Source organism: Hyla sarda, chromosome 3 (assembly GCF_029499605.1).
Source record: "Hyla sarda isolate aHylSar1 chromosome 3, aHylSar1.hap1, whole genome shotgun sequence".
NCBI lineage: Eukaryota > Metazoa > Chordata > Amphibia > Anura > Hylidae > Hyla > Hyla sarda.
This window is the reverse complement of record NC_079191.1, coordinates 12,810,997-12,825,720: the sequence shown is the minus strand read 5'-3', so window position 1 is coordinate 12,825,720 and position 14,724 is coordinate 12,810,997. Positions and strand designations below refer to the sequence as shown.

The window sequence follows — 14,724 nt, the reverse complement described above, 5'->3', positions numbered from 1 at the left end:
AGTTTTCATGGTGGCAGCTTTTGGTCACATGACCATTATTTTTCCTATAATGCTGACAAGCCCCTACGGAGCCCTGATTTTTCTCTTAAGCTCCTACAATAACAACAGTCATAGGAAAGCAGCAGAATTGTGAATTTAGTTTCAATCTGAATAAAGAATAGAACAAAATCTAATAACATTGGGGGGGGGGGATTTTTGGAACTAGCGCGCATCTGCAAAACTGCACTAAAACCATTGTCTATTTTGTTCAAATCTCTTCCAATGACCACCCACGGAATGAACGTTTGAAATCTTTTCACCCCACCCCTTCCTGTCATTTGCAGATATTAAATTTAAAGCAACAACTGGGAAAACCACACGCTTGCCCTGCAGGTTTCGCTTTGCCCAAAAAAAATCAGCAAATTCCGCTTGAAATTCTTGAAAACATATTTAACACTTAGCGGTTACATAGGACAGATATAAAGGGGCGCCTCCATGTGACGGTCTCCCCATGAACCCTTCAACACTCCCCATTCAATACTTAGCGGGTACAAAGGACAGATATAAAGGGGCACCTCCGTGGGATGGTTTCCCCATGAACCCATTGAACACTCCCCATTCAATACTTAGCGGGTACAAAGGACAGATATAAAGGGGCACCTCCGTGGGATGGTTTCCCCATGAACCCATTGAACACTCCCCATTCAATACTTAGCGGGTACAAAGGACAGATATAAAGGGGCACCTCCGTGGGATGGTTTCCCCATGAACCCATTGAACACTCCCCATTCAATACTTAGCGGGTACAAAGGACAGATATAAAGGGGCACCTCCGTGGGATGGTTTCCCCATGAACCCATTGAACACTCAGCGGGTACATAGGACAGATATAAAGGGGCGCCTCCATTGGACGGTCTCCCCATGGGCCCAGACAACACATTTCGAGACATAAAGCCCCTTTTCCCCTTAGTTTTACTGCGTTGCCCTATGAGTGTCTCTTCTTTTCGTTCTTCACATGCCCCATTTGTGCCTATACAAATAACCCATACACACACTGCATCATATAGCTGCGTGTTGACCCGAGCGGCTGTATACTCTTCTTCTGCTCAGTATATAAATGAGTCCATGGGATTCTGGGTAGCGAAGTCTTTGGAGCGCAGCGTATAACAGATGGCTCCTGCCCCCGTCTCACAATTGATGGCTGCAGCTATAGGACGGTCAGCAGTTCTGCACAAAGCACCTGGTGTAAAACGCGTTTAATGTATGGGCCCGGCCGTGTTCTCTGTCATACTCCAGGTTTATGACGGGAATGAACCTCTGAATTATTTCTTCAGCACAAAGGTCGGACGTGGCCCCCCATCAGTTATCCCCGGCCGTATATATGTATTTGGGCAGACATTGATTTTACAATAGTCGGTGATTGACAGCGCAATTCTGCATCGCCCGTCTATCTTCAGACCTGTCACGGGAATATTGCAAGTGGAGCTTTAATATGGCTGAGCGGGTCTCTTAATGTAATTACACATGGGGGGTTCTTTTTGCTCTTAAAGGGGCAATGCCCAACGTATTGCATAAAACCTCGATCCTAAACACTATATGTGAACATTAGGCTTAATCCCTGTATTATGAGAAGTAATAAGGCCCCCTCTGTGCCCCCCAAAAATGTTATATTATTCTTTGGTCTATGCTGAACACATATACAGTGTTACTGACAGCGGCTGCCACTAGTGGTGATGAGCGGCATTGCCCATTTCGAATTCGCGATATTTCGCGAATATATAGACGAATATTTGTCCTATATTCGTGAATTTCGCGTATTCGTTATATTCGCAAATTCGTGTATTGGAGGAAGAAAACAGTGAGGGGGGGGGGGGGCAACTTTCCTATTGGTTGCTAGGGATGTTGTTGATAACCTCTGACAAGTGTATTTGCATTATTCTAATTGGCCCACAAGTGAAAAGAAGGAATATGCGAATATTCACATATGTGAATATTCACACATGCGAATATGCGCATATTCGAAAATTCACATATACAAATATGCGCATATGCGAAAAAAGCGAATATGTGCAATTTCGAATATATAGCAAATATATTTGCAATATTCGCAAATTTGCGATATTCACGATAAAAATTTGAAATGCAAATATTCGTGCCCAACACTACCACTAGGGGAGGCTGTACTCAACATTTTATCAGTGATCTCTGATAAGGGACTTGGGGCTAAGATATATAGTGAACCCTCAAATTATAATAATTTCAACATATGGAGGGAACTTATGAAGGTCTGAGTCTGTTATACTGCTGCCATCTGTTCTACAAGCCTCACATTATCTACCTATACTTTATGTACTGTACTACACTTTATACTACATGTACTGTACTACACTTTATACTACATGTACTGTACTACTCTTTATACTACATGTACTGTACTACACTTTATACTACATGTACTGTACCACTCTTTATACTACATGTACTGTACTACACTTTATACTACATGTACTGTACTACTCTTTATACTACATGTACTGTACTACTCTTTATACTACATGTACTGTACTACACTTTATACTACTTGTACTGTACTACTCTTTATACTACATGTACTGTACTACACTTTATACTACTTGTACTGTACTACTCTTTATACTACATGTACTGTACTACACTTTATACTACTTGTACTGTACTACTCTTTATACTACATGTACTGTACTACACTTTATACTACTTGTACTGTACTACTCTTTATACTACATGTACTGTACTACTTTTTATACTACTTGTACTGTACTACACTTTATACTACTTGTACTGTACTACTCTTTATACTACATGTACTGTACTACACTTTATACTACTTGTACTGTACTACTCTTTATACTACATGTACTGTACTACTCTTTATACTACATGTACTGTACTACACTTTATACTACTTGTACTGTACTACTCTTTATACTACATGTACTGTACTACTCTTTATACTACATGTACTGTACTACACTTTATACTACTTGTACTGAACTACTCTTTATACTACATGTACTGTACTACTCTTTATACTACATGTACTGTACTACACTTTATACTACATGTACTGTACTACTCTTTATACTACATGTACTGTACTACACTTTATACTACATGTACTGTACTACTCTTTATACTACATGTACTGTACTACACTTTATACTACTTGTACTGAACTACTCTTTATACTACATGTACTGTACTACACTTTATACTACTTGTACTGAACTACTCTTTATACTACATGTACTGTACTACTCTTTATACTACATGTACTGTACTACACTTTATACTACATGTACTGTACTACTCTTTATACTACATGTACTGTACTACACTTTATACTACATGTACTGTACTACACTTTATACTACTTGTACTGAACTACTCTTTATACTACATGTACTGTACTACACTTTATACTACTTGTACTGTACTACTCTTTATACTACATGTACTGTACTACACTTTATACTACATGTACTGTACTACACTTTATACTACATGTACTGTACTACTCTTTATACTACATGTACTGTACTACACTTTATACTACTTGTACTGAACTACTCTTTATACTACATGTACTGTACTACTCTTTATACTACTTGTACTGAACTACTCTTTATACTACATGTACTGTACTACTCTTTATACTACATGTACTGTACTACTTTTTATACTACATGTACTGTACTACTTTTTATACTACATGTACTGTACTACACTTTATACTACATGTACTGTACTACACTTTATACTACTTGTACTGTACTACTCTTTATACTACTTTTACTGTACTACATTTTATACTACTTGTACTGTACTACTCTTTATACTACTTTTACTGTACTACACTTTATACTACTTGTACTGTACTACTCTTTATACTACATGTACTGTACTACTCTTTATACTACACGTACTGTACTACACTTTATACTACTTGTACTGAACTACTCTTTATACTACATGTACTGTACTACTCTTTATACTACATGTACTGTACTACTTTTTATACTACATGTACTGTACTACTTTTTATACTACATGTACTGTACTACACTTTATACTACATGTACTGTACTACACTTTATACTACTTGTACTGTACTACTCTTTATACTACTTTTACTGTACTACACTTTATACTACTTGTACTGTATTACTTTTTATACTACATGTACTGTACTACTTTTTATACTACTTGTACTGTACTACACTTTATACTACTTGTACTGTACTACTCTTTATACTATTTGTACTGTACTACACTTTATACTACTTGTACTGTACTACACTTTATACTACATGTACTGTACTACACTTTATACTACTTGTACTGTACTACTCTTTATACTACTTTTACTGTACTACACTTTATACTACTTGTACTGTACTACACTTTATACTACTTGTACTGTACTACTCTTTATACTACATGTACTGTACTACACTTTATACTACATGTACTGCACAACTTTTTATACTACATGTACTGTACTGCCCTCCACCTGTTCTACATGCACTGTACTGCTCTCTACCTGTACTATATGTACTGTACTGCTCTCTACCTGTCTACATGCACTGCACTTTATTCTACCTGTACTACATGTACTGTACTCCTCTCCCTGTATTACATGTACTGTACTCCTCTCTACCTGCACCACATATACTGAACTGCTCTCTACCTGCACCACATGTACTGAACTGCTCTCTACCTGCACCACATGTACTGAACTGCTCTCTACCTGCACCACGTGTACTGAACTGCTCTCTATCTGTACTACATGTACTGTACTGTTCTCAACCTGTACTACATATATTGTACTTTTCTCTAACTGTACTACATGCACTTTACTGCTCTCTACATGTACCACATGTACTGTACTCCTCTCTTCCAGTATTACATGTACTGTACTGTTCTCAACCTGTACTGCATATATTGCACTCAGGGGCGTACCTAGAGCCTTTGGCACCCGGGGCGGACCCTTTGTTTGGCACCCCCCCCCCCCACATACACCCCTTAATTACACCCCCTCCCTCCACTCCCCCCAGGAGCGGACTGACAACACTCGGGGCCCCCGGACCAAAAAAAAGGCAAGGGCCCCTGCTAGGCTCTGCAGCTTGTCAATCTTCTGCCACGCTCCTATTCCACCCAAATCCCACACACAATAAATTAAAATTTATATATGTAAGAAACACTTTAACGTAGGTAAATTTCCATGACTAATAATACTGGTATACAAGGAGTAAATATATAGCACCACACAATAACTGGATAATACGGCCATACTGTACTGAATAAAACCACTATATACAGACCAGTATACTATAAAGAATCTGTATACAATATATGTGATTATATACAGGACCATATGGCGGTAGATATCAGCTGTACACAGGATGTGTATACCATATAAGTGATTACAGTTACATTTTGGGACTCACAATTACATCTTTTCTGATCAGCTGCGTCCTCTTTCCTTTTCTTCTCTGTCCGGAAAAGACCGCCATGTGGATCTTTTAACATCTGCAGTAAAAACATGTCAGACTCATTTTTTCAGTGCCCTCCCCTCCTCTACACAATATTCCCATCTATAGGCCCACAAACTGTAATAATGCCCTCCTTGGTGTCCTGCACAGTAAAAGGGCAGGTAGGTAGGTAGCCAGGTAACCCCCTCTTTCCCATAGGTATATGCAGAGTTACATCCCCCCTCTTTCCCATAGGTATATGCAGAGCTACGCTACACCCCCCCTCTTTCCCATAGGTATATGCAGAGTTACACCCCCTTCTTTCCCATAGGTATATGAAGAGTTGCACCCTCCTCTTTCCCATAGGTATATGCAGAGTTACACACTCCCCCTCTTTCCCATAGGTATATGCAGAGTTACACTACCCCCCTTTCCCATAGGTATATGCAGAGCTACACCCCCCTCTTCCCCATAGGTATATGCAGAGCTACACCCCCTACTTCCCCATAGGTATATGCAGAGCTACACCCCCCCCCTCTTCCCCATAGGTATATGCAGAGCTACACCCCCCCCTTCCCCATAGGTATATGCAGAGCTACACCCCCCTCTCCCTCCCTTTCCCATAGGTATATGCAGAGCACCCCCCCCCCTTCCCTATAGGTACAGTATATGCAGAGCACCCCCCTCTCCCCCCCTTCCCTATAGGTACAGTATATGCAGAGCATCCCCCCTCTCCCCCCTTCCCTATAGGTACAGTATATGCAGAGCACCCCCCTCTCCCCACTTCCCTATATGCAGAGCCCCCCCCCCCTATAGGCAGGGTTAAAAAAAAATGATGCTCACCTGATATCCCACGCAGCGATCTCCTCAGCTGCAGGGCCCGCGTCTTCTCCCCTCCACAGTACAGGCACCGGATGAGTGCTGCGTGGGGGCGGACGTCACGTCTCCTCTGTGTAGCTGCAGATGCGGCTCACACAGAGGGGCCGCCTTCTCCTGTATGTGTGTGTATCGCGCATACAGGAGAGTGTAGCGCTGTCTGCTGGGGATCTGGGACGAGTGTCCCGGACCTCAGCAGCGGCGGTGGCGGGTCAGTCCGCCCCTGGCACCCCCCTTGAGAGTGGCACCCGGGGCAGGCCGCCCCCCTCCCCTTGGTACGCCACTGATTGCACTGAATTCTACCTGTACTACATGTACTGTATTGCTCTCTACCTGTCTACATGCACTTTACTTTATTCTACCTGTACTACATGTACTGTACTCCTCTCTACCTGTACTAAATGTACTGTACTGCTCTCTACCTGTACTACATGTACTGTACTCCTCTCTACCTGTACTAAATGTACTGTACTCCTCTCTACCTGTACTACATGTACTGTACTGCTCTCTACCTGTACTACATGTACTGTTCTGCTCTATACCTGTACTACATATATTGCACTGCTTTCTATGTGTGCTGTACTGCTCTCTACCTGTACTATGTGTACTGTACTGCTCTATATCTGGACTACATGTACTGTACTGATCTTTAGCTGTACTACACGTACTGTACTGCTCTATATCTGTACTGTATATACTGTACTGATCTTTAGCTGTACTACATGTACTGTACTGCTCTATATCTGTACTGTATATACTGTACTGATCTTTAGCTGTACTACACATACTGTATTGCTCTCTACCTGTACTACATGTACTGTACTGCTCTCTACGTGTACTGCATGTAATGTACTGCTCTCTACCTGTACTACATGTACTGTTCTGCTCTCTACCTGTACTACATGTACTGTTCTGCTCTCTACCTGTACTACATGTACTGTTCTGCTCTATACCTGTACTACATATATTGCACTGCTTTCTACGTGTACTGTACTGCTCTCTACCTGTACCAAATGTACTGTACTGCTCTCTACCTGTACTACATGTACTGTACTGCTCTATATCTGTACTGTATGTACTGTACTGATCTTTAGCTGTACTACACATACTGTACTGCTCTATAACTGTACTACATGTACTTTTCTGCTCTCTACCTGTACTACATGTACTGTACTGCTCTATACCTGTACTACATATATTGCACTGCTTTCTACGTGTACTGTACTGCTCTCTACCTGTACTACATGTACTGTTCTGCTCTCTACCTGTACTACATGTACTGTTCTGCTCTATACCTGTACTACATATATTGCACTGCTTTCTACGTGTACTGTACTGCTCTCTACCTGTACTACATGTACTGTTCTGCTCTCTACCTGTACTACATGTACTGTTCTGCTCTATACCTGTACTACATATATTGCACTGCTTTCTACGTGTACTGTACTGCTCTCTACCTGTACTACATGTACTGTACTGCTCTATATCTGTACTGTATATACTGTACTGATCTTTAGCTGTACTACACATACTGTACTGCTCTCTACCTGTACTACATGTACTGTACTGCTCTATATCTGTACTGTATGTACTGTACTGATCTTTAGCTGTACTACACATACTGTACTGCTCTATAACTGTACTACATGTACTTTTCTGCTCTCTACCTGTACTACATGTACTGTACTGCTCTATACCTGTACTACATATATTGCACAGCTTTCTACGTGTACTGTACTGCTCTCTACCTGTACTACATGTACTGTTCTGCTCTCTACCTGTACTACATGTACTGTTCTGCTCTATACCTGTACTACATATATTGCACTGCTTTCTACGTGTACTGTACTGCTCTCTACCTGTACTACATGTACTGTTCTGCTCTCTACCTGTACTACATGTACTGTTCTGCTCTATACCTGTACTACATATATTGCACTGCTTTCTACGTGTACTGTACTGCTCTCTACCTGTACTACATGTACTGTTCTGCTCTCTACCTGTACTACATGTACTGTTCTGCTCTCTACCTGTACTACATGTACTGTTCTGCTCTATACCTGTACTACATATATTGCACTGCTTTCTACGTGTACTGTACTGCTCTCTACCTGTACTACATGTACTGTACTGCTCTATATCTGTACTGTATATACTGTACTGATCTTTAGCTGTACTACATATACTGTACTGCTCTCTACCTGTACTACATGTACTGTACTGCTCTATATCTGTACTGTATATACTGTACTGATCTTTAGCTGTACTACATATACTGTACTGCTCTCTACCTGTACTACATGTACTGTACTGCTCTATATCTGTACTGTATGTACTGTACTGATCTTTAGCTGTACTACACATACTGTACTGCTCTATAACTGTACTACATGTACTTTTCTGCTCTCTACCTGTACTACATGTACTGTACTGCTCTATACCTGTACTACATATATTGCACTGCTTTCTATGTGTACTGTACTGCTCTCTACCTGTACTACATGTACTGTTCTGCTCTCTACCTGTACTACATGTACTATTCTGCTCTATACCTGTACTACATATATTGCACTGCTTTCTACGTGTACTGTACTGCTCTCTACCTGTACTACATGTACTGCAATGCTCTATATCTGTACTGTATATACTGTACTGATCTTTAGCTGTACTACACATACTGTACTGCTCTCTACCTGTACTACATGTACTGTACTGCTCTATATCTGTACTGTATGTACTGTACTGATCTTTAGCTGTACTACACATACTGTACTGCTCTATATCTGTACTGTATGTACTGTACTGATCTTTAGCTGTACTACACATACTGTACTGCTCTATAACTGTACTACATGTACTTTTCTGATCTCTACCTGTACTACCATATTACTATGTCCACCCTGGGCTGCCTTTGGGTGTTTGTCATCCTTCATTGTGACATATAATGAAGAACCTATTGGCCTTGGATATATGAAGTTGAAGGCAGGAGGGAATGTTCTGACCCACTTTTATTTGCACCATATAGTGGTCCTTGTTTTCTGACTCTACCGGTTTTACTTGTAGTACCAGGCCTGACCACATGACGGGACAATGTATCCTACACAGAGATCATAGACGTTTTATTCAACAACATGTGGTAATATACTGTAGAGTGCCACCAAGTGGTTGCATCCTTTACTGCAATAACATTTTTCTGTGCTGCAAAAATGCATGCAGTAGATCAGTGTTTCACAACCAGTGTGCCTCCAGCTGTTGCAAAACTACAACTCCCAACAATTCTTTGTCTAATTCCAGGTGCTGGGTCGGGGAGGATACAAGTTCCAAAATTGGGCTCAGACGTACGAGTCCAGCCCCGAACTTTACTTCCAACCAACGACAGTGGAAGAAGTGAAAGAGGTGAGTGCAGCGATGTTTGTTCAACTACCACTCCCATCATGTCTAGTCCTTCAGAGGTCTATAGTCTCCTGCAATGTATTTTGTATATTCACCCCTGTATAGCCTATACCCTGTGAGTGAAGTACATGTGACACAAGGCCACTTGCATTAGTAGCCTCAGCCGGCACCACCCGATATCAGGAAGGAGGGGGGGGGGGGGTGCGTAACAGAGGTGACCCCTTCCAAACCATTGGGTATAATTATGGCAGAGGTTGGATGAGGGCATACGTCCTGCTCCATACCTGATGGGTGTCGATTGCTATCTGCAGCCGACACCCGCCAGCAATGACCAACAGCAGAGATCACTCATAGGAGTACATCACTTAAAGGAATACTCCGGGATAGGACAACTTATCCCTTATCTTAAGGATAGGGGATGAGTTTCAGATCTCGGTGTGGGGGGGAGCACTGGGGACCCCTGCAATCTCTCGTACGGGGCAGACAGCGGCAAGGGGGCGTGTCTGACCACAGCATGATGTGGCAGCTGACACGCCCCCTTAATACATCTCTATGGGTGTGCCGGAGCTCTGCATTCGGCAGTCTCCACCTCTGCCATAGAAATGTATTGAGGGGGCGTGTCAGCTGCCGCATCATGCTGTGGTTGAAACGCGCTATTTCGGCAAAGAACCGAGGGCCCCAGGTGGGAGATCTCAAACTTATACCCTATCCTTAGGATAGGGGATAAGTTTTCTTATCCCGGAGTACTCCTTTAACTGTTTAAATGCTGCATTGTTTTTGGCACTCAACCCTGGCTTCCCCCTACTATGTAATTGCTGCGTGCTGTTCGGTTGTTGGGGCAGCCCAGGCCTCAGCTGGGCCACATTGTAGCAAATTGAGCTCCGATCTAATGGTGTAATGCATGTGCACTATATTGATCTATATAAGCAAAGTAATGATTGCTTATAAAAGTCCCCTAGGGAAGCGAAGAAAAGTAAAAAAAAAAAGAAAAATGTAAGAATAAAATAGATAAAACATATTTGACATCATATATATAATTAGCAGTACATTGATTGATATGAACTATTTATGATTGCTTATAAAAGTCTCCTAGGAGAGCGAGAGCGACGATCACGGTGTCCATAGTGAAAGTAAATGTCAGCGGTAGCTCAGAGGAGCTTACTGGACCCCAGCGACGTGATCATGGGGGTTCAGTAAGCTAAAATGGTGGGGATAAGAGGTCTGATCGCGAGGGTACCGTTGCTGGGACCCCTGCGATCTCTGTGCAGCACTCAGCATTCTAAACCTGCTGTTTAGAGTGCTGGGTTCCCGCAGCAGGGGTCAAGACGTCACGCCCCCCCCCCCCTGGGAAGACGTCACACCACGCCCCCTCCATTCAGGTCTGGAGTAGCGGCAATCATGACACCACGCCCCCTTGTGACGTCACGCCATGCCCCTTCATTCATGTCTATGGGAGGGGGCGTGGTGTCATGACCACGCCCTGAACCCAGTGTCCAGAACGAAAAGTTGAGAATGCCAGGGGAGCGTGCAGGAAATCGCAGAGGATTCCCAGCAGCGAGACCCCCGTGATCAGACATTATATATATATATATATATATATATATATATATATATATATATATTATCATAACATTGATCTATATAATTCATCTAAGATTGCTTTTCAAAGGCCCCTAGTAGAGAGAAGAAAAGAAGAAACATTTTTTTTTTATATAAAATTCTTTAAGAAATATAAAGAGATAAACAAATAAAAAATAAATAAAATAAGAAGTATATAGAAGTAGGAAAAAATGGGTGGGCACTGCTAGAGAACCACTATGCAGGTGCAGCAATGAATGTATTCGGGTGTGTGGCTGGTATATGGTGCTGGACAATCATAGAGACAGTCTTTCATATGTAGAACGAAGATAGAAAAATGTCCGCACTCACCAAGCCGTTTCAAGTGGTTCGATTTATTGGAATCTTCAAATTTCCATCAGAAAGCAGAAGACAAAAACACCCGGGTGTTTTTGTCTTCTGCTTTCTGATGGAAATTTGAAGATTCCAATAAATCGAACCACTTGAAACGGCTTGGTGAGTGTGGACATTTTTCTATCTTCGTTCTACTAAAATAAGAAGTATATGTGATTTCATATATGTGATGCGCATTACACTGAAAAAAGTATAAAAAAAAATTAGAGAAATGAAAAATATAAATATACACATTATATTGATCTATATAAACAATTTAAGAATTTTTATATAAACAATATAAAAAAAATAAAGAAATTAAATACATACATAAAAAAAAAAAAAAAAATTTGATTTCGGAACTGTCTGCACTATTAAATGATTACGGTACATTGTGGATCCTGCACATTCAATAGCGTAAACACACAAACAAACAAAAAATCGAACTTGGTGACATCATGATGCCTGCATGTATATATATATGTATGGGGGGGGGGGGGGGCATTTCTTTGAACAGAGAGTCTAGACTCCCCCCTGCCTATGACCTAACTTTAGGGGGCGCTCCTTATGGCATTGATGGTCCACTCTCCTCTATATCTCCTCCAGGTGAAGAAAAACTACTGCAAACTCCTGACAGCTACAATTGTATCCAGTCAAGACTCTGAACTGATACATGTTACTGGCTGTGATACATTGTAACAAACAAGACAGCAGAGAAATGTGCACAACTGATGTGTTCACCTCCCAGAGCAGTGTTTACCAACCAGGGTGCCTCCAGCTGTTACAAAACTACAACTCCCAGCATGCCCGGACAGCCAACGGCATGCTGGGAGTTATAGTTTTGCCACAGCTGAAGGCACCTGGGTTGGAAATCACTGGTCCAGACAATGTTCTAGATCTGATACAATTGGGGTACTCCGGTGGAAAATGATTTTTTTCTAATCAACTGGTGCCAGAAAGTTAAACAGATTTGTAAATTACTTCTATAAAAAAAAATCTTAATCCTTCCAGTACTTATCAACTGCTGTATGATCCACAGGAAGGAAGTTCTTTTCTTTTTGAATTTCCTTTCTGCCTGACCACAGTGCTCTCTGCTGACACCTCTGTCCATTTTAGGAACTGTCCAGAGTCGGAGCAAATCCCCATAGAAAACAGAGAGCACTGTGGTCAGACAGAAAGGAAATTCAAAAAAGAAAAGAACTTCCTGTGTAGTATACAGCAGCTGATAAGTACGGGAAGGGTTAAGATTTTTTAATAGAAGTAATTTACAAATCTGTTTAACTTTCTGGCACCAGTTGATTAAAAAAAATATATATATATATATATAGTTTTCCACCGGAGTACCCCTTTAAGTTCTCAGTTTTAGCTGAGAATATTTCCATTCACTGATAGAAAACAGAGATCTCGATCTGCAGCTTTTGAGGAGTTTTGATGTGATTTCTGCGGTTTATATAAGACTCTGTTCACACGTGACAATTTATTAGAGAATATCAAGGTAAAATAGCGCAATTTTATCTTCACTGTGGGAATATGCAAAGTGAGGTAGAGCTGCGACAATGTGGTTCTGCTGATTAAACGTGTGAACACGACCTCAGAGATCTCCATTGGACTAAATGAAAGTCAGTGGCAGAATATGAACAATTCTTTCCTTCCACCTCAGATCCTGGACCTGGCGCGGCAGAGGAGTAAGAGGGTGAAGGTGGTCGGGGGAGGGCACTCGCCCTCCGACATCGCCTGCACCGATGATTTTATGATCCGAATGGATAAGATGAACAAAGTCCTGAAGGTATGGACCATACTGATGTCTTTGGGGTTCAACGGGGGGATTGTGTATTCTTTTAATTGTCAGTGTGGTGTTGTCTCAGCAGTTCGCCGACCCCTCCCTCTCTCCTGACAGGAAGTTGTGTAGTCCTCTCATTGTCAGTGTGGTGTTGCCTCAGCAGCTCGCTGGCTCCTCCCTCTCTCTTGACAAGAAGTTGTGTAGTCCTCTCGTTGTCCATGTGGTGTTGTCTCAGCAGCTCTCCATCTCCTTCTCCTCTCCTGAGACAATGCATCATCCTTTGCTGTCTCAGCAGGCATGACTGGATCTTTTCTAGCCCCGCCCCATCAGTGATGTCATCACCTCTGACCAGCAACAACAGCTTCATCACCATCTCCCTGACATATACATATATATCTTTATTGTGACATTTAGAGAAGACTAAGGTATAGTTACAGCATATGCTGCCAACAATGCCACAGGCAGAGGAGCATACCTGAAATGAATGCAGCAGACTGTTCTGCTATGTACTAAAATGTTCTGCAGCAGCTCTGGGCAGGGGACTGGCAGGAATACTGTTGTAGCCGAATAGGGAGGTGGGGAGGGCTGTGATGAAGAACTAAGGGATAGCAATCTATTCTGGGAATTGTAGTACTGAGCAATTGCTGTTATTATTATGAGGGGATTATGGCAGTTTTATTGGGGCACTGTGGTGTTTATTATTATGGGGACACTATGGCAGTTAATATGGGGGCACAGTGGTGGTTATTACTGAGGGGGAACTGTGGCAGTTATTATTATGGGGACACTGTGGTAGTTATTATTATGGAGGTATTGTGACGGTGATTATTATGGGGGTATTGTGACGGTGATTAATATGGGACACTGTGGTGGTTATTATTATGGGGGTATTGTGACGGTGATTAATATGGGGCACTGTGGCAGTCATTATGGAGGTACTGTGGCAGTGACTACTATGGGCGCAATGACTTAGTTAGAATATGGGGGCACTTGGACAGTGATTATTATGGGGGCACTATGTATTGCTTTGAAACCAAGACGGAGAGGAACATGGCAGCTCCTCCCCCAGACATTGCTGGTCACAATACGCTGCTTATTCTCCATGTTTTCAGCTTCATCTGCCAGTCAGGAATAATGCAGAATAAAAGAAAGAACAGAATAACCCTGATGGGATCGATGGCGGACGGAGCCGGATGGTAGACGGTCAATATCTAATCCTCTTAACAAGCGGCA

At 41.9% G+C, this 14,724-nt stretch overlaps 1 protein-coding gene across 1 annotated transcript in view; it reads left to right on the top strand.

Moving 5' to 3' along the window:
- The window catches only part of LOC130361141 (L-gulonolactone oxidase-like), a 125,233-nt gene that overhangs the window by 1,200 nt on the left and 109,309 nt on the right, over positions 1-14,724 (top strand). Inside the window, exons 2-3 of the mRNA XM_056563757.1 lie at positions 9,663-9,764; positions 13,372-13,497. Of these exons, the coding sequence (XP_056419732.1) occupies positions 9,663-9,764; positions 13,372-13,497 (228 nt within the window). The remainder of the gene's footprint in view (positions 1-9,662; positions 9,765-13,371; positions 13,498-14,724) is intronic.